The sequence below is a fragment of the Callospermophilus lateralis genome, chromosome 18, assembly GCF_048772815.1.
Source record: "Callospermophilus lateralis isolate mCalLat2 chromosome 18, mCalLat2.hap1, whole genome shotgun sequence".
Classification (NCBI taxonomy): domain Eukaryota; kingdom Metazoa; phylum Chordata; class Mammalia; order Rodentia; family Sciuridae; genus Callospermophilus; species Callospermophilus lateralis.
The window spans coordinates 2,934,067-2,955,201 of NC_135322.1; the positions used below are offsets into that span (position 1 = coordinate 2,934,067).

Genomic DNA, 21,135 nt, shown 5'->3' on the forward strand with positions numbered 1-21,135 from the left:
CCTATTTCTCATCACACGTGGGTTGGTTTCACATTTTATTGGGCGAAGGTGCCTCCTCCCTGTCAATGGAAGTGCTCACAGTTTCTTCAGCCACTCCAAGCTGGGGCCCTGGGGGTCCTGGGGGTGGCTGGGCACGTCAGGCATGTTCCCATCGTCTCGGAGGGGCACTGTGAGACAGAAGGGTGGGCCACTGAGATCAGCAGATCTTTACGGCCCTGCAGAGAACAGCAGGGATGTTGGTGCAAGTTCAAAGGGAAACAGGTTTCCAGGGGAGAGAAAGGAGAGCCAGGATCAGACAATCAGTGACGCAGAGAGGTAGAGAAACAGGAAATGGTGGGAATGACGGTTATCCCCAGTGATGGGAGAACCAGACACCTGGAAAGCAACAGATGCAGGAACCCAAAGAGGAACAGAAATCTGGAAAGATAACAGAAACTCAAAAGTATAAAAACAATGGGATGCAAAATATGTGGATTAAGGATTTGGACAGGAAGAGTGCAGACAAACTGCAATATCTGACCCTGCTCAGGAATGGACTGCCCACTTCCACCCCTCCCTGCAGCACAGGTCCCCGCTCACCTGGGTAGTTGTAGGGTGTGGCCTTGTTGATCATGATGGCATACTTGGTGTAGGGACTGATTGGGGGCAGAATCACAGCTGTGGAGAGAAGAGTAAGGCCCAGCTTAAAGTGATTCTCTGAGATGGGGAAAAGGGCAAAAGCTGAGTCTCAGCAAAGAAGGGGGTATCAAGGGGAGCAGGAAGGGCTAGAAATTCCAGGAGGACCCTTCATTCTGTGGGCCCTTCAGTATTCTAGGATCCCCATTTACAGGCAGAATACTTCCAGGGAGTTGATGGTCCAGGGATGGGAGCCCATCAGTCAGGGACAAGTCAGGCCTGGAGGGCAGAGGGTAGTGAGGCATCCTAGAGGTGAAAGGGTGTGCAGGGTGTGCAAAAGGATCTAGGCCAGGGCTGTCTGACATAAAGATGACTTTACATTGTAATTTTACACGGTGGCGTTAAATGTTTCATATTAATCTTATAACATGTTAATCTGGTACACCCAAACATCATTTTTACATAAAAAATCAATATTAAAATGTTGGTAAGTGTACATATTTTTGAACATGCTAAGCTTTTAAATCCAGTGTGTCTCCTACCATCTCAAAATACTGGCCCCCCTCAAAAGCTCCGGAGCCCCGTGGCGTTCTAGAATTTCACCCGGTGTGATCCGCAGACCAGCAGTACTGACAAGACCCGGGAACTTGTTAGAAATGAAGAATCCCAGGCCTTGCCCCAAGCTTACAGAATCATGAATGCTTTTAACGGGACCGCCCACCCTGCCCAGGGTGAGCCCTGGGTGAGCCGCGCAGGTGCGGGGCACAGCTCCTTCCTCAGGGTGTGTGGCACAGACTCCCCAGCTCACTCCCACCCTAGCCAACCCGATGCGGATGTGGGGGCGGGGAAGGGCTCATTATTTCACCACTGGGTGAGTCCCAAGGCACAACCAGGGTGGACAGCCCTGCAGAGGCTCTGCACCTCTAGTGTGGCGGTGTACTGGGAGGCGTGGAGCGGTTCAGGCGTGAGCTCGGGCAGGCGAGGGGACGCCGTGGGGCGCGAGATGGAACGGGGCGGGTGACGCACGTTCGCGCCCGGGGCACTCACGCACCGAGACTTCCAATGGCGAAGGACACGACCAGCACCGGCTCCTTGGCCCAGGCATTCTTCAGAAAGGCGGCGAGTTCTGGAGGGTCGAGTAGAGAGTCACCTGCAGGGGCTGCCGGGTGACCTCTAGCCCGCTCGCGCCACCCCGCCCGGGAAGAGCCCCCATCTGCCTGCCGCGCCCTGTCCAGGACGGACCCCACCGCCTCCACATGTATTCCGCCACACCTCAGCCCTACGACCGCCCGCGGGCTACCAGAAAGACCCGTGCCCTGCACAACCGCAGCGTTCACACTTACTCCCAGCCATCTTGTTCCTGGCGGCGGCGAGGGCGCGCAGCACCCTGGGAGTTGTGGTCCTTGAGCCAGCCTCCGCAACCTGGGCTGCGCATGCGCCCTGGAGAGGTGTCCTGGCGGAAGCGGAGGCGCGCAACACCCTGGGAGTTGTGGTCCCTGCGCTCTCAGTCCGCGCGTGCGCACGGAAGTGGGAGGCTGTGGCGGGGAAGATTTAAATGCCTTGAGCGCCAGCTGGGTTCACTTTTCTCAGTCTAGGGGTCGCTCCCAAGGATTGACTTCTAGTCTTCCTGCAGCAACTCACATACGGCGGAATTCTTGAAAACCCATTTACAGAAGGAGAAGCGGAGGCTGGAGAAGGCGAACAACTGCCCTACGGATTTGCATCTCGGCATCAGCTGGTGCTGGAAGCGCTAGTTTTCGGGTCAGATGGTTTAGGGACCTTCTGTGGGCTCTCACAGTTCCCGTTGTTACTGCCGTATAGCTGGCATCACTCCCCTCCCCATTTTTTCCTTAAGTGAAATGGTCCAGGTTTGTCTTTCAGTGAAAGTGGGAGTTGCTTGAGAGCAGTAACGAGGTCTGAGCCCTCTGTGCTCCTGGCTTCACGCAGCAAGGGCCTGGCGCTTAATGGGTGCTTTTTTTTTTTTTTTTTTTTTTTTTTTTAAGTTTAATGAACACAACAGGTTATGATTCCTCCTTCCAACTTTTCCCACAGACCACGGGGCTGTGACACAGCCACCCAGGGCCCTTCCTCCCCGCAGCCCTTCTTCCCTATACAGGGCTGTCTGACGTCTGGCTTTCTGACATTGCCTCATTTCCTGGGAGGGAGGAGGGCATCTCCATTCCTGGCTTCAGCTTTAGAGAGAGCCCACTATGGCCCTGGCGGTGGCCCTCCAGCTGCTGACCCTCTGTGAGCTGCCCCCTCCCTTCTGCTTGGGTCCTTGGCTGGGCTGGGAGCAGAGAGAAAAGGGTTGGGGACCCAGCCACCCTGCAGCACCAGCTGGGCGGTTAGCATTCAAGGTCTAGTTGAGAATCAAGGGACAGGACTGGGGCCAAGACTGCTGGGCATTAAACTAGAAAAGACGGAGTCCTAGAAGAGGAGGGAAGTGGGAACAGGCTTCTTAGATCTTGAGACAGGAGGGGATCAGAGACTAGGGAGTGTGGAGTCCTGATTTAATTATTTATTTTTATTTTTTGGTACCAGGGATTGAACTCCAGGGCAGTTAACCGCTGAACCACATCCCCACCACCATTTTTTGTTTCCTTAGAGGCAGAGTCTCTCCCTGAGTTGCTTAAGGGCCTTTCTAAATTTCTAAGGCTGGCTTTGAACTTGAGATCCTCCTGCCTCAGCCTTCAGAGCTGCTGGGATGACAGGCTGTGCCACCCCCCACCTGGCTGTGGACTCCTGATTCTGATAGGGGAGGAGGTGGAAGCCAGGACCTCTGAACCCCTGGGAAAGGAGGGGTGGGGGGCAGGACTCCTGGCTGGAGGGAGGAGGGGGCTAGGGGCAAACATCTGGCTTCATAAGCAGGTGTGGAAGGAAGCCTGAATTCCTGACAGCTTAGAGAGGAGTAAGTAGGGAAGAAGTTCCTGTTCTTCAGACTAAGGAGAGGCTGAGGAATCCCATTCCTGGGCTCCTGGTGAGGTGGGACTGGCACCCTCAAAGGACTTTACAAAAAATTTCTCCTCAACCCTGTACAGGGGCTCTGGGTCACGCAGACCTCACTCCGCCTGGTGAGTAACACTCCTCTTCATCCTCTGCTTGGCTGACATCTCTTTTCCAACTACTCAGATTCTATTCTGGTGCTCAAGCTCACCCCAGATTTCCTTCCCTCCCTTCCTTTCTCCTGCCCCTTTCTGCTCCCTACCTTCCTCTCTCTCTCCCTTTCTTTTTCTTCCTTCCTTCCCCATTCCTTTTAGTGGCCATGATGGGTGGGTAGTGAAGAGACATGCCCTAGAACTCCAGTTTTCACCACCTTATTACTAGATGACCTTGAACAAACCACAGCTTCGAAGACATTTCCTTCTTTATAAAATGGGCTGTTGTAGGACTTAGTCTAACCACATGGGTAAATCCCCTGGCTTGGAGAAGTACCATCTCCTGCCATACCAATTATCCCTTCAACTGGATTCTGGGGTGAGGAGTCATTCCCTTTTGATACACATTTAGTTATATCCAGTTTTCCACCCCTACAAAAAGGAGGGTCTCCCATCCTGAGACGGGTTTCTTCCTGTTTCCTGAGAAGTGAGACTGACCTTTCCTTTCTCCCACTACACAACACTACAACTTCAAATAAGAATTATCTGAGAAAGGGCTGGGGATGTGGCTCAAGCGATAGCGCACTCGCCTTGCATGCCGGCGGCCAGGCTTTGATTCTCAGCACCACATGCAAACAAAGATGTTGTGTCGGCCGAAAACTAAAAAAAAAAAAAAAAATATTAAAAATTAAAAAAAAAAAGAATTATCTGAGAAACCATTGATGTCTGAGCTACCAGCTTCTTTCAAATTGTTTTTCTACCACTAAGCCACATCCCCAGCCCTTTTATTTTTATTTTGAGGCAGAGACTCACTAAGTTGCAGATGCTGGTCTTAAATTTGCATCCTGCTGCCTCAGCCTCCTTACTTGCTAAGATTCCTAGTGTGCACCACCACACTCAGCTCAAGTTAAGTTTTTTTTTTTTTTTTTTTTATGATAAAGCTAATATCTATTCATGGTTATAAAAAATATCTATTCATGGTTATAAAATATCTATTCATGGTTATAAAAAACAGTCTCCTTCTTCTTCATCTTCCTTAAATGATCTGAATTTCCTTATATTCACACACATGCATGTATTTATAGATTTGTCTTTTGGTTTTGGTTTTGCCAAAGCAATATTGATAATGGATGACTCACCCTGTTCTGTATCTCATGCTTTTTACTTTACAATCTGTCTTGGAGCTATCTCCATGCCACTCTTTCTACTTTTTATTGTCATTCCAACTGTTGACCAGAACTATTGCAGGATGGCTGGATTCTGGGGTGAGGGGTCATTCCCTTTTGATACACATTTAGGTATATCCAGTTTTCCTGGATATACAATCAATGCTGCAACAAGCACTCCTGCATGACTTTCTGGTGCACACATGTGCACCTTTGTGCCTGGAGAAGCAGTGGGATTACTGGGTCATTACTCATGTCCTGTATCTTGATAGAAACTGACACATTTCCTTCAGAGAGGGTATATTCAAGTGCCCAGGGGCCAGTTTCAACATATTCACCCAAACTCAGTGTTAACCACAGTTTTTGATAACCTGATTGGCAAAACAATCTTGGTGATTTTTTTTTTTTTTAATAATTACTATGAGGGTTAAGCAACCTTTTTCCTTTAGTTGTGTTGTAGCCGACTGACTTCCTCCTTTGTGAATTGCCTATTCATGTCTTGGACAGATTTTATTTGAATGGTTCTTGGGTTTCTTTCTATATTCTTAATCCAAATGATTTATGAATCAAGTGATTTTTGCCAATACTGTCACATGACTTCTAGCTTCATTTGTCTTTTGACAAATATAACTCAAGAGGTCAAATTTATTAATTTTATCTCATGAATTTTTCATTGTACAGCTTAAGAAACCTTTCCTACTTCGAGATATTTGTGTTTTTCTACATATTCTAAGAATACATTTTAAGAAACACATGTAGGTTAATTAATCTGGAATTTGGGGGAATGGTGCGAGGTAGGATCCCATGTTACTTTTTTCCAAATAGCAAGTTTTGGCAACTGTTAGTCTGTTTTGTGCTACTATAACTGAGTGCCACAGATGGGCAATTTACACACACAGAAGTTTATTTAGTTCTTAGTCTGGCTGCAAAGTCCAACATCAAAGGGCCTGGTAAGGACCATCTATCTGCATCATGCTGTGGCCAAAGGCATCACCTAGACAAGAAGGGTATTGTGCGTGTGTGTGTGTGTGTGCATGTGTGTGTGTGTTTGTGTGTGTAACTTACCCTTACATCAAACACTCACTCTGGCAATAATGGCACCAATCCAACCAATCACCTCCTTTTTTAAAAAAAATACTTTTTAGTTGTAGATGGACACAATATATTTTTTTTATTTATCTTTGTGTGGTGCTGAGGATCGACATATCCAGGGCCTCACACGTGCTAGGCCAGTGCTCTACCACTGAGCCACAACCCATCACCTCTTAAATTCCCACCTCTCAACCCTATTGTGTTAGGGATTAGGTTTCCAACACATAATCTCGCGGGGGTGGGGGGGGGGTGGGGGTGGGGGTGGGGGGGGTGGGGGGGGTGTAAACAAATTCAAACCAGAGCAGCAACGACTGAAATCTGGTACCAACATTCTAGAGACTCAACGCAGATGTCTCGGACATGACCCTCTGAAATTGTTTAAAAGCCATAACCCAGTGCAGGGGCATTGGCAAATGCCTATAATCCCAGCCTCTTGGAAGGCTGAGGCAAGCATTGCAAGTTCAAGACCAGTCTGGGTGATTTAGTGAGATCCTGAATCAAAATTAAAAAAATAAATAAATAAATAAAAAGGGCTAGGGATGTGGCTCAGTGGTAAAGCACCCTTGAGTTTAATTCCAGTACCAAAAACAAACAAACTACACAAACAACAAAACTGGAAGAGTGAGTGAGTGTGTGTGTGTGTGTGAGAGAGAGAGAGAGAGAGAGAGAGAGAGAGAGAGAGAGAGAGAGCAGGTATCACTCAAATGCGGAGGCTGGCTTTGAACCTGCCCTTCTCCAGCCTCAGCCTCCCGGGACCACAGCGGCTCCACCACGGCTTGCCACTTTCTCTGCCCAGCCTGAGTGTGGTCCAGGCCTTCCTCTACTTTACACAGCTGAGGCGGACAGAGGGGCAAAGGCGGCTGGTCCCGGTTGCTTCTTCCTTCCCCAACCTCCCCTGAACCCCCTGCGGTTCCTGGGAGGTCCAAGGGCTCACGCAGACTCCTTTATTAAGTTCCCCCAGCCTCCTACCCCAAGCCATGGCTGGGGGCTCAGCCAGCGGCTGTCGTGACCCCGGGGGTCAACGTGACCTTGAGGTGCCGCGCACCCCAGCCCGCCTGGAGGTTTGCACTCTTCAGGGCGGGAGAGAGCGTGCCCCTGCTCCTCCGGGACGTGTCGGTGGAGCTGGCCGAGTTCTTTCTGGGGGCGGCGACTCCCGCCCAGGGGGGCAGTTACCACTGCTGCTACCGCAGGCTAGACTGGGGGCCGGGCCTCTGGTCCCAACCCAGCGACGTCCTGGAGCTGCTGGTGACAGGTGAGGTCCTGAGCGGGGAAGGCGAAGGGCGCAGGGGCCGGGAAAGGGAGGGGAGAGGAGGGACAGGGGACGCTGGGAGGAGAGACCGAGCTAGGTGGGTAGCTGGGAGGTGAACAGGCGCTGGGAAAACGGAGAGCGGGATACAGGGGAGGAGCCAGGTCGCGCGAGCTCAGGCCCCCATCGCCCCGCAGACCTACTGCCGCGGCCGTCGCTGGTGGCGCTGCCCGGGCCGGTGGTGGCGCCCGGTGCCAACGTGAGCCTGCGCTGCGCGGGCCGCCTGCCGGGCATGAGCTTCGCGCTGTACCGCGTGGGCCAGGCGGCGCCGCTGCAGTACCGCGACTCGGCGCAGCGCTGGGCCGACTTCCCGCTGCTCGGCGCCCGGGCGCCCGGCACCTACAGCTGCTACTACCACACGCCCTCCGCCCCCTACGTGCTGTCGCCGCGCAGCGAGCCGCTGGTCGTCAGCTCTGACGGTGAGGCGTCCCGGGACCTAGGGGCCCGATCCCAGCCCTCCTCCTTGGGACCTAGAGGCACACTCCAGCTCTCCTCCTCTGGAACCTGGGGAGTGGCTTCAGTCCTTCTCCCAAGACCTAAGGAACTGTCGCCAGCCCTCCTCAGGACACGGAGATAGACCCAGCCCTCCTTCCCCAGATCCAGGGCCCCAGTCCTTCTCCCTCAGACCCGGAGTCTGAGGCCTTGTTCTCCCATCTGCCCTGCCCAACTTTGAGACTTGTGTCCTCAGCTCCACCCCAGGAGTTAGAGCCCAAAAGGTGCACATTTGGGGGTCTGGAGCTGACAGCCCATCTCCCTCTCCTTGGCCTGCAGACTCCAGCTCCATGGACTACACCCAGGGGAACCTCATCCGCCTGGGGCTGGCGGGCTTGGTCCTCGCATCCCTGGGTGTGCTGGTCCTTTTGGACTGTTGCAGCAGGAGCAGTGCCCTCGACCAGGCCTTGCCCTAGGGGGTCTGGATGTAGACACCTGTGATGTCAGAAGAATTCCTGCAGAGCAGCGCAGACACTGGGATCGCTGGGGCGGGACAGCCCCTACTGGAGCCCCCCAGCCCCCCAGCCCCCCAGGCTCAGCCCCACTTAGTCATCCTTCACCTTTGTGTCCTGCCACCTTCTTCAAACCTTGATTTCTTTTATTGTAATACCACACCACAGATTATCATCCGATTGAGTGAATAGTTCCCCCAAAAAAGTGTTTAGAAACTCTGAGTAGCCTGTAGTAAATGCTCAATAAATGTTAGCTATTGTAATTTCTACCAGGCTTGCAAGACCCCATTGACTCCATCTTGCTTTTTAAGCAACTCTTTATCTCCTTTTATGGCACCCTTGACTGCCAAGCAAATCCCTTCCAAACTGTTCAGACCTTCCCCCAAAAGCAGACTTAGAGGAGACCAAGCAGAGCTTCCGCCCTAGTTACAGCTTCATTTGCAGTGGTCTCCTTGACCACCACCACCACCACCACCACCATCGTTAAAGCCAGCTCCTTTGCCAGGCAAGAGCAGGTGGTGCATGCGCAGTAGAGCTTGGACCTGGTCACTGATCTTTACTCCATCAGTTTCCCACGGTACTCTGGCTGCAGTAGTGGTTAAAACACACACACACGCACACGCACACACACACACACACACACACACACACACACACACACCCTTCCTCTTGCAGCCTGTTCCCTTTCCTTGTTTTCTCTCTCTCCCTCCCCAAGGCCTGGCTGACCTGCACAGTTTCTCCTGGATTTATTCATTTAACTTCTATCTTTCTCTGGCCAACCTTGACGCTGTTCGCATCTCCAGGAACCCAGATTCTGTCTCCAAGCAATTCTCCCCACTCAATGTTCATGCATTCCCATCTTGACTTCTGCGGTGGAGCACAGACTCTATTTTTTATTGTTTTCCAGCTTCCTCCTCCTCTTCCCAGTTAATGGAGAAAACTGTAACTTTCAGCTCTTGGACAGCCCCAGCTCTGCCGGCTGTCACCTTGTGCAGTTTATCAAGCCTTCTGAATTTTCCTCTGTGAAAGGGGGGATTGAACATATCTACCATGTCAGCTCTAGAGAGAGTTAAACGGATGACATGTGTTTCCAACCTTAGGCCAGCAGCTTTCACTTCTCTGCTCCTTTTTCTGCACACGATAAGTAAAATTTACATGTAACTGTGTACACACCCACACACATGTACTAACATTCATAAAGCAATGCTTGCTTCTGTGCAGATGCACACTGACTTACTCTATCTTATTAAAAATGCCTTTAGGACCACACCAAACATGCTCATGGTCTCAAGAAGTATGAGCCACGTTTGTTGCTGTGTTCTTTTCTTTTAGAAACTAACCTACAACCACATTGTGCATAAAGATTGAGAAGTTTAAAATGTGCACAGACCATATAAAATAGTGTTATTTTAACACCTGAGTTGTCTTAGTGGGCAAGGTTAGGGTGTTCAAATGTGAGATCAGGCAGAACTGAGCTTTGAAGTCAGACTGGCTATCTGGGTGCACTGACATGCTGCAAAGGTGTCCGCTGGACCTTCTGGGTTTGTCCTTGGTACCCATGTGGGACCCTGGCAAGGTTCATCCAGGGCAAAGCTCCCTGACACAGGTGGATGTGGGACATCAAGAGAAATGAAGGGGCTGGGGTTGTGGCTCAGCGGTAGAGCACTTGCCTAGCACGTGCAGGATCCTAGGTTCGATCCTCAGCACCATATATAAAATAAAGGTATCATGTCCAACTAAAACCAAAAAATAAATATAAAAATAAAAGAGAGAATGAAGGGAGTCGCCTTAGATGGGGCTTCAGGGTCATCAAACCCAGTCTTCCCTCTTTGTAGATGAAAAATTGTGGAAAAGAGCAGTGTGGTGAAGTCCCCTGACACCGTAGGAAGTCGGAGGCACATCAGGGAGGCACTCCTGGTGCGACTTCACCTGGTGCGACTTCACCTGGCATCCTCCACTCGCTCACTCCACCACGCATCTGCTGTCCACTCACACCTATCGTGGACGCTCATCTGTAGCCACCGCCCACCTCTTCTTGCTTGCTGTCATTTCTACACCTCTCTATTCTCCCATTTCCCTCAGTCTCATTCATTCATTCTTCCATCCATCCATCCCTGCATTAATCAATCTATTGACCCACTGAACTGTTGACTAATTAGTCAATGCACTATGCATTCATCTGCCTGTGCACTGAATCCACATCTTTTATTCCTGTCGTCACCAACAGCCCTCCAAGATAGACCCAGGCAGTCAGCCCAGGATTCAAGTCTGTGTGGTCAGAGTTGTTTTCTCCATGGCTACTTCTCAACACAAGAATGTATTGAGTGGAGATTTCTGAGTTTTGTTGGATTTTGCCTCCTTTATCACTTTTACTTTTAAATAAGGAAGAGAGAGGGGAACAATTCACAATTCACATCTGCAAAGCAACCTGTGGCTCTCAAGGCAGATATTTCTGTACTTGTCACCTGTACGTGCTCAGCATGTGTCAGGTACTGGTGATGAGTCCGAGGTCTCTGGTACAGTATCTTCCATCCATCTTCCTTGCTGGGTTGATGCTAGTCATGCTGTTTCCATTGGCTCAAACTCTCATGGGGCCAAGCTCAAATTTCTATACATCTAGTTGTTTTATTATTTTACAAATATTATTATTGTTATCATATTGTTACTGGTGATTCAACTCTGGGGCACTTTATCACTGAGCCCTTTTTATTTTTTGAGACAGGGTTTCACTAAGTTGCTGAGGCTGGCCTCCAACTTCTGATCCTCTTGAATCCGCCTTCTCAAGTCTCCAGGATTACAGGAGAGCACCACTTCCCCTTGGCTCCAGTTGTTTCAAACGCAGCCCAAGGAAGCAGATTTTTAGATAGTCGAAGCTTACCTGCTTTGCACTGCCCACAAAAGCACATTCAACACCTGCAAGCCAAACCCTGAGGCTGGGAAAGACCCCAGGTCTTTGCCACCCTTTGGAGTTCTGGTCCCCCCTTGCTGTCCCCTAGGCATCCGGAGGGACTTCCCTTCTGCAAACCCATCAAGGGTCATCCACATAAACTTGTAGTGCATTACCGCCACCTTGTGGCACATCCTTGTCCTTGACCGGAGCTGAAGTCCAGAGCACACTTGCCACAGTCACTGTGCCTATTCTGGATCATGAGTCATGAATGTCATTCCCAGATCTCTCAGAGTGGCACACTGACTGGCCATTGCTGGAAACAGGGTGCCCAGAGGAGGAGGAGGAGGAGCACAGAGGTTCCTGCGGGCTGGGTCTACTACAGTCTCCCTGCCTGCCTGGCTCCACACCCAGCTCCCCGCTCAGGAGTCCATCTGGCCTTTGGGCATCTGTCTCCGTTGGCTCAGGCTGCAGTGACACGTCATAGACTGGGTGACCTGAAGAGCAGTTCTGGGGTGTGGGGAGGTACATAGTGAAGTGTGGCTGGGCTTTGGTGAGGGGGGAGAGAGAGAGAGGGTGAGGGAGAGAGAGAGCCCCCAACCCTCTGGTGTGTCTTCCCCTTCTTCTAAGGATCCTAATCCCATCATGGGGACCCACCCTCGTGGCCTCATCCAAGCCAAATGGCCACCAAGGGCCCACCTCCTAATGCCGTCACATGGGGTCAGGGCTTTACCCTGCACTCAGCCCGTGACAGATCCTCTAGGCGATTGAGTATCCTTATTTATTTTTACAGATTTGTGTCAGGGCTGGCTGCGTGACGGAATTCTGGAAACCGTGTGCTCATCCAGATGCTCACAGGCTCCAACTGACGGGTGCAGTGGCACATTCCTGTAATCCCAGAAATTCAGGAGCGTGAGGCTGGAGGATTACAAGCTCAAGACCAGCCTCAGCAACTTAGTGAGACCCTGGTTGAAAGTAAAACAATAGAAGGGCTAAAGATATGGCTCAGAGGTAAACCATCCCTGGGTTCAATCCCTGGTACCAAAAAATAAAAATCAGGCTTAAACTGCCACTGATCCAGGGGGATCCTAACTGGCCTCTGTGATGCTCCCGGAACATGAGCGGAGCCCAGCTTGCGAGCATTGGCTGCGAGACCATCTCCCGCTCACCTCCAGGGATCCTGTGCACAATAAGGCATGCACACTCTGTCTTCAACCCTGGTTCCTGGCCCCTGGCATTGCCTGGGTGGTAGTGGGGGCAGGAGCATCTTTTGTGACTCACAAGGAGCCCCTTCAACTTTGCCTGAGTTTATGCTGATGAGGTGACTTGGGGATGTGTAGATGTTGCCAAACCGACAGGGAGGAGAGAGGGGCTGGGGGTGATCAGCCAATCAACCATGCCCATGCAATGCAGCCTCCATAAAGGCTCTGAATGATGGGTGCAGAACCCCCCCCCCCGCCGCTGGCGAACACATCCACATGGGGCAACCCTGTGTTGGGGACCTGTGCTGGGGAGCCCTCTGGACCGTGTCTGCTGTCTCTCCAGCTGGGTTTCCTTTGTATCCTTCATAGCATCCTTTATAATAACTGGCCATAGTAAGTGGAGAATGTCCCTGCATTCACCCAGCTGTTGTAGTAAATTCCCAAATATGAAGGGAGGTTGTGGCACCTCTAGCCAGGTCAGACAGCAGCATGGTAACTTAGGGACCCACTGCTGCAGCTGGCACCTGAGATGGGAGCAGCCTGCTGGGGGGGTGTTGATCTGGGGGGGTCTGGGCTAATTCCAGGTGTTAGTATCAGATTCGAATTGAACCTCTGGACACCCAGTGGTCTGCAGACTGTAACTCACACATTTGGTATCAAGGTTCAAAGGGAGCCAGCTCCTTGGACTGGTTGTTCTTTTTGCTCTTTAGGTAAATAATGCCTCGCCTAAATCTAAAAGTGGCTTGTCTTATCCTCCCTGGTTGGATCAGTCAGCCCTGTCCTGGCCTCATCTGCCATCTGTGAGCTTGACAGCTGCATGTCCTCCTGGTCACACTGTCACCAGTGAACATCCTAGTAACCCATAGCTTGCTTTCTTCTAACAAACTGAACTTTAAGGGCCTGCTTTGACTTTTAGGCTACCTAATAAAATCCCCAAGTTTAGCTTTAAAAATTCAAGCCTCTGTAACCAAAAGGAGTCTAAGGATGAGAATTAGAATAGGATGTTCCTCCTTCACAGGTTTGGGAGAGAGGAGAGACAGAGAGAAGGGTGGGGGACAGAGAAAGCCCCAGAAGTGAGAGCAAGAAGAAAGCTATTATTCTGTGCCATAAAACCAATTCAAGAGTCTCATTTGATAAGCTGATAACTGAGGATATTCAGAAGACTATAAATGTGTCATGTGCAGTATGGAGATGTATGGCTATTTATTACGGTCACTCATGTGTTCTATCCTCTGGTTCTATAAACCTGTCCTTTGAAGCTTTACTTGTACAGAATAACCTTGTAGGAGTCCGACGGCATCGGGACCCATACAGCATGGTGGCAGTAGCTTTCAAGGAGCAACCTGGTGCTGAGTGGGGGTCTTGGCCATGCCTTGTTGCCCTGGCAACGTGTTATAATTGACACCCCTGCCTTCCCAGGTGGCAGGAGCTTGGAATCAATCAGTTCTGTGGCATCAGAAGGCGCTCATTAGCACAGTGTGCTGTTTTCCTCCCACACTTATGATGGAAAAGTTAAAAGCCAAGGAGACTAGATTTTGTACTTCAGCAAGAGTTTGAGAATCTGATTTAATTTCAGTTGCAGAATCTAACACCAGATCTGACAGAGACAAGGGTTGCCCCTGGTTTGGGCCATGGTGAAGAACGGGGCGGGGGGAAATGTTAGAGACAAGGACACCATGGATGAGCCTCGGGAGGCTGTGGGAGAGCTGGTGAAGTGGTGTGGAGGTGGAGAAGGCCCGGCTGAAGAGAGGGTCCCTACAATGGCCTCTGAGGGAGTTGGTCCAAGCAGAAAATGGGTGGGTGGGGGGGTCACCAGGTAGAGGAAAGTGGACTGGGACGGCCTGAGATGTGAAAGATGCACACACACACACACACACACACACACACACACACACACACACTTCCACTGAGCATCCTGACCGTTTTTAAGTGTGCCGCTCCCTGACCTGGATCGCGGTGTTGTACAACCATCGCGACCAGTGTCTCGGGAACCCTAGGTCACCCGAAGCTCACGCAGCGCACAGCCACTCCTCGGTGTGCCCTCTGCCCAGCCTCTGGGACGCGCCCTTCTATCTCTGTCTCTGGATCTGACTCCACAGGGCCTCCTGCCCCGGAGCTGACCTCCAGGCTCACCCCTGTTGTGGCTGGCCTCGGAAGGCCCTGCCTTTTCCAGGTGGACTGGTATTCCGGGGTGTGGACAGGCCACATGCTGAAGGTCCATCGGTCGGTCTACCTGTGGTGCACAGCGTTGGCTGCTGGGGAGAAGGCTGCGTGCATGTGGCCTGGCAGGGAGCCCCCCTTCTCCCGAGGAAGTCTGCTGGGCTCTGCAGGCTTAGTGTTCATGCTTGTTAAGACTCCGAGTACAAGTGCCATGCCAGCGCCCTGCACACGCTCCTCTTCCCTCTGCCTGGGGTTTTGAAAGCAGAGATTCCGGAGGGTTTCCTGGAGACCCCAGAACAATGCATGGCTTTTCATTCCTGCTATTAACTCTGCCTTCCAGAGGGTCCTTCTGCTAGGCTCTGGGTCTTGGTCCATTTTGTGTTTCTATGGCACAAGGCTACAGATTGGGTCGTTCCTAAAGAAAAGAAATTTATTTCTAGCAGCTTCGGTGGCTGGAAGTTCAAGAGAAGGAAGCAAAATCTGGCCAGGGCCTTCTTGCTGCAGCACCCACGGTGGAAGGCAGAGGGTGGGAGAGGGCAGGAGAGGTGGGATACAGTCTGGACACCCAGACCCCTGCCCTCAGGCCCCTCTGTCCAGCTGCGGTGCAGGTAAGTCTCCTGCAGCTGATCCTGGGGGACACATGCAGACCTCACTGCAGGGACAGTGGTCCTTCTTGGCCACGTGGAGATACGCTTCTTTGCTCAAGTTCAGACCTTTTATTGCACAGCCACAGTTCCCTTTATGGAGCACCTATGGTATACTGGGCAAGTTGAGTTCTGAGGAAGTTGATTAAAATGAACTTCATATTCTGGCTCCAGATTCTTAAGCTGTAGGTGGGCCATCTTGGCCACGACCGGATCCTCCCTCTGCCATGGTCCTTCTCCCTTCTTCTCACAGCCTGCTCCTCACATGCCCCTTCGCCTCTGGTTTCCCTGTTCTCCACATCCTTCTTCCTCCTCCCCTCCTGGCCTTGCGTGTTCAACCCCTTTTTACCCACCCTCCTCTTCTTTCTTTTATCTGCTGACCTTTCTTCAAGCCCAACCCCCTCTCTCTCTTCAAGCTTCTGGCCCATTCCTCTTCTCACCCTATGTCTCCTATGATTTTATTTTATTTTAGGTACCAGCTTCATCACTGAGCCACATCCTCCGCCCTTTTCTATATCTCATTTAGAGACAGGGTCTCACGAGCTGCTTAGGGACTTGCTAAGTCACGGAGGCTGCCTTTGAACTTGCGATCCCCCTGCCTGCCTCCCAAGCCGCTGCTGGGATCACAGGTGTGGGCCCCCACTCCTCCCACTTTATACTGTTTTAAAGTCGATCTCAGTTATAAAATTTTGTTATATTATTTCATCTATAAAGACTTCTAATCTTATTAATGTAGTGTTTACATGTGATAAACACCTAATAAAATGAACAGTAACTTATCAAAATCATCTAATCTAGTCCCCAGTTGTCAAAAACATGCTACAAAGTTATTCTTAAACAAAAAGCTATTCAAACACAGCTACCCTACATTTTGATGTTATGGTAAAGGATTTGAGATACATCTTTTTATTTTTTTAGAGTCGTAGCAATATAGGTGATTTTTTAAAAAATTTTCAGTTGTAGGTGGACAAATACCTTTATTTCTTATTTATTTTTTTAAGAGAGAGAGAATTTTTTAACATTTATTTTTTAGTTTTCGGTAGACACAACATCTTTATTTTATTTTATTTTATGTGGTGCTGAGGATTGAACCCAGTGCCGGCGTATGCCAGGCGAGCGTGCTACCGCTTGAGCCATATCCCCAGCCCAAAGGGCTACATCTTTCTTATTTTTACAGGGTCTTGCTAAGTTGCTGAGGCTGGCTTTGAACTTGCAACCCTCCTGCCTCAGCTTCCTGAGTAGCTGGGATCACAGATGTGGGCCACCACACCCAGCTCTGTTGGATTCTTCTACGGCACCTGCAGAGGACCAGCTTAGCACCTGTGGCAGAAGCCAGCAGCAGGCCTAAGGGAGAGGCTCATGCCCTCATGGCACCGTGGTGGGGTACTGTGTTCAGGAAGTGGGTGTGGTGTCAGATATCTGGGAGGCATCCGCTCTCACACACTAAGTTTGGTGCCTTCTTTCACATAGGCTGGCCCAGAAGCCAGGGCCTCCTCCTCAGTTAGGGTTGTCCTCAGCCCTCGGTCTCCACGTGTCCCACTTCTGCAGGTTCAACCAACCACGGGTGGAAGACAAAACAAAAGTGCGTGTGTGTGACAGGCCCAGACTCTGTCTCTGCGGTCACCCCCTGGACAGTGAGTGTGACAACCATTGATCAGCCCCTACGTTGTATCAGGTACTCAACGTAATTAAGATGATGTCAGGCACACAGTAGGACCGTGTGGGCTCCAGGAAAATACCACACCCATTTCCAGAAGGGACTGGAGCACCTGCAGATCTGGGTATGTGTGTGGGGTGGGTGTCCTGGGTCCAGGTCCAAGGAACGGACGCGCAGCACACAATTGCAGCACGAAGTGAGTCACACAGTAGGTCTCAGTCTCCTGAGCACCTTGGGAGAGTGCTTCCCCACCACAGAGCTGAGGCCTGCCAGCCGGGTGGCAGGAAGACCCCTGCTGTCGGTTCCTTGTGACTCTCTCACTAAAGCAAACCTTACACAGTCCTTCCTCACGGCCACCAGAGGAATGGAGCTTCGGCAGGCCTTTGCTGTTGGCTGATAAATTCCAGAGGCTACGTTTAAAATGCACGTCTTCAAAGTTAGCCAAAGAGACGTTGAGAAGAGAGAGAACATGTTCCCGTTTTCTGATACTACATAAGGAGGAAGATTCTTCTGAGTCATAAGACTAATTTAAGGAATTGATTTGATAAGGTGTTGAGTTGAGAACATTCCGGAGAATATCAATCTTGTTTTCTGGTGCAATATGGAGAACCACATGAATATTCATGACTGCCTCTGAAGCATTCCCTTCTCTGTTCAAATGAATCCATACACACAAGCGTTGCTTGAATAAAAGGGTCTTGTTGGATTCTCAAGCCTTTAAAGATCGTTTGTACATCTTTTGAAAATAACTTTTCAAGAAACACCTGTTGTTATAATTGGTTTTACTCCTTGACAATTTGTTGTTTTATTATTTTTCTGAATCTTCAAACAGTGAGATGAGTGAGCTTTATCAGGACCAAACAGCCTTGGGGCCTTTGCTCTTCTTCCAAATGCATGGTGGAAAAAAAAAAAAAAATTAAGACTGGTGACTTATTTGATTTCTTATTTTAACATAGAAATCGAGAATTCTCTTCCTTACATCAACATACCTACCCAATGCAATGTTTAAACTTTATTTGAATCCCAATTAAAAAAAAAAACAAAACTGATAAAAAGAACATTTTAAAGCCATCCGGCAAATCTGAATTCCGACGGGCTATCAGCTGCTACCAAGGAAGCTCTGTGAACTTTCCTGGTGTGATGTTGCTTGTGGTGGTGAGATCATTTTCAAAAATGGTTCTTATCTGATGAAGACAGCCACGCACCGGACTACTCTGAGGGGAAGAAGATGGTTTCACAGAGGGATCACTAAACTTGAAGGGTGGCTTTTGTGACGTCCGTGACAGTAGAGTGCCTCGGCGCAAGCTGGTCCCAGTCCATGTCACTCACCCGAGGGCTGCTCAGCCTGCTCCAAGTCCCCTCAGGAACCCATGTTCCAGCACCCAGCCCAGCAGCCCCGGAGGAACAGACCCCAGGACAAGGATGCGAGATGGAGCTGCATGGAGCGGATGGTGGGGCTCCGGAGGCCCCGTGGTGGGGACTGCTACTTCCGCTCTGGAGGCCAGCGCTGACCGTACTCTTCGAACTGTATCCTCAGGGCCACAGCAGCTGAGGCGCCCACCTGCCCAAGGTGCTGCCTCCTGGCCCCTGATTGATGGGCAGGGCACTTCCACAGATGCTCTATTGCTGTCTTCCCCAGGTGCTGGGAACGTGGTCCCTGAGTGTGCCCAGGAGGAGGGCAGAAGTGACCTCGGGGGTCAGGGAACAGGCAGTACAGGCTGGCAGCACAGGGGAGGGGAGGCCCCAGGCTGACTTCTTACACAGACCCTCCCGACTTCGACCCCCTTGACTCCCCATATAATTGTGGTAAAATGCACATCACATAGGTAAAACTTACCATCTGCATGATTGTTCAACCCCGGCATCCCCAGTTGGAAACTCTGCACCCATCGGTCAAGTCCACTCTGTCCACCACCATTCCACCTTTGTCCCCGTGACCCTGGGGGACTAGGAGCTCCAGGGGCGTGGCGTCACATGTCTTGGTGGGGTGGCAGGCTTCAGGTTCCTTCCTTTTCGATGCTGGATGACGTTCTGCCACGTGAAGAGGTCGCGAGCTGCCTGTCCTCGCCAACTGTGGACAGCTGGGCAGGCCCACCTTTTGGCTCTGGTGAACAGCGCTGCTATGAGCAACAGAGTTTTCAAGACCCTGCCTTCTATTAGTTTGGTTTACACCAGAAGCAGAGTTGCTGGGGCAGACCTGACTTAATCTCTAGCCTCCCAGCCGCAGGTGGGCAGGGGTGTGAATGCGAGCTTCAGGGAGCAGCCCCAGCGACCGGCTGCGTGTTTATGTGAAAGTTCTTAGGGTTCCTTTTCAGTTGGCTTTCTCCTCATCCCACACCACTCCATGTGAAATTTCTAAAAGCTAAAAATTTTTAAACATGTGAAATGGTGAAAGTAGCATATTGCTTCCAGCCCGTTTAGAAAGCACAAATAAGCAAATGGGAAAACATCAACCACAATCCCTCATCACTCAGAGAACAGTGTTCCAAGAGTATGTGATGATAGCCTTCCAGCCTTTTCCAGGGCATGTTGGCCCCCGCCTGTTGGGATCCAGCATCCGTGTTCCCCGCGATCTATCTGCACCACCCAGACGTGGGGTACGGCCTGCCTCCTCCCCTGGGTCTCTGCTGACAGCGTGATGCTCTGACCTTTCCTGTTGGAACTTCCGTCCCCTCCTCCACCCTTGCTTCCTTGGTGGTGTTCCTGAAAGTTCTCTCTCAGTCATCGGCTCTGCCCAGGGTGGCCAGAGTTGACATGTCACTTCCACTTGTGTCTTCTTGACCAGAAAAGCTGGCTGCGAGAAAGGTTTCTGAGCTGTCATCCTGGATTGTGTGTGTCCAGCTCTGTTCCGCCCTGCAGAGGAGGGGACAGTGGGTCTTGGTGTTCAACCAGCAGTTTTTCTCCTGTCCTCTGTGTGGATTCACATCTGTGCCTCAGAGAGGGCCGTCTGAATTCCCTGTGGGTCCAGCCCCTGGGACAGGGTTGGGTGAGCAGGTATTTCCTGACTTTTGACTAGGAATCAGGCTTTGTGGGTTAGGGGATTAAAACCTTAAAGGGGCTACTGCCAATCCCAGAGGCAAAACGATATCGACTTCAACAGCAAATCTGAAGGAACATTCTTTTTTTAAAAAAATATTTATTTATTAGGTTTAGGTGGACACAATATCTTTATTTTACATTTATGTGGTGCTGAGGATCGAACCCAGTGTCTCGTGCATGTGAGGCAAGTGCTCTACCACTGAGCCACAACCCCAGCCCTGAAGGAACATTCTTAATCAAGGCATAAGGTCCTGGGGTAAGTCTTGGGGGAGAGCAGGGCCATTTGGGGAGGGGGCCAGGCTGGGGAGGCAGTCGGAGCTGGCGAGGCCTGTGGGGTGGGTAATGGGGCCAGTGGGTGAGTGAACCGCAAGCCCCGGGTCCCTGCGTGCACACTGCGTGGGTCCTGTGCTACATACCTGCTGGGCACACCTTCCCCGTCTTCCAAAATCCAGTTGTTGCTGCATTTTCCAGTGACCCCTGCCTTCTCTCCTATGTGATATTTTTCTTGGAATTGACCCACATTTTCACCGTTCTTTTAAAGACAACTCTGCTTCTAAAACACATCTGTATGTGCATGCGTGGACACTGCACGCGTGGACAGCAGGTGCCCTTCAGCAGGAACAGAAGGTGGCCCTCAGGCTGCCAGAGAGGCCACACTGCCCAGCTCCTACTCCCCAGGAATGCCACCCCCAGCACTGAGCTGCTCTTTCCCCTGTTCCATTTCTAAGGGACAGGAGTGAGCAAGAAATGGGACAGAAGGCAGGTTCCTGCACGTTCCCCCGCGTGGCTGCGGCAGGGAGAGCTGGAGAAACACTCCCGCAGGCTCAGTCTGGGGTCACCATCCCACCTGCAGCTGTTTTATTCCTGGGGGTCTTGTGGCTGCCGTAAGGAAGGACCACAGCCTGGGTGGCTGGGACAGCATGATTGGGTTTTCTCTCAGTACTGCTGACCAGAGGTCCAGACCCAGGAGAGGACCGGGCTGGAGCTCCGAACCTTCTCTCATCCGCCTGCAGGTGGCGCTGTCCCCCTGCATCCCTCTATGCCAGTCTGTCCCTTTGGAAGGACACCAGTGGGACTGGATTAGAGCCCACTCTAATGACCTCATTTTACCTTTTACCTCTTTTTAACATTTCTGCATCTTAAAGATCGTAAACCAACAAAGTACCATATATATTTATGGTGTGAAAGGGGATATTATGATTCGTGAAGGTGACATGGAGTGATTGAATCAAGCTAATGACTACGTCTGTCAGCTTTTGTGGTGAGACCATTTGAAACTGACTCTCTTAGTGAATTTGAAATGTATGGCATCTTGTCATTTCTTGCTA

The 21,135-nt window shown here is 50.9% G+C and overlaps 2 protein-coding genes across 2 annotated transcripts; one reads left to right on the plus strand and one right to left on the minus strand.

Annotated features, from left to right (window-relative positions):
* Positions 1-22: 22 nt before the first annotated feature.
* On the minus strand, positions 23-2,054 carry Ndufa3 (NADH:ubiquinone oxidoreductase subunit A3). Its single transcript, XM_076839057.1, has 4 exons — positions 1,959-2,054; positions 1,667-1,741; positions 580-657; positions 23-167 (listed from the first exon to the last, which is right to left on the minus strand). Exons 1-4 carry the CDS (start codon positions 1,966-1,968, stop codon positions 76-78), a joined length of 255 nt encoding a protein of 84 aa, XP_076695172.1. The 5' UTR covers positions 1,969-2,054; the 3' UTR covers positions 23-75.
* Positions 2,055-2,825: 771 nt separating this feature from the next.
* Positions 2,826-8,182, plus strand: Oscar (osteoclast associated Ig-like receptor). Its single transcript, XM_076839232.2, has 6 exons — positions 2,826-2,862; positions 3,654-3,686; positions 3,873-3,884; positions 6,921-7,220; positions 7,412-7,693; positions 8,046-8,182. Exons 1-6 carry the CDS (start codon positions 2,826-2,828, stop codon positions 8,180-8,182), a joined length of 801 nt encoding a protein of 266 aa, XP_076695347.2.
* Positions 8,183-21,135: the final 12,953 nt, after the last annotated feature.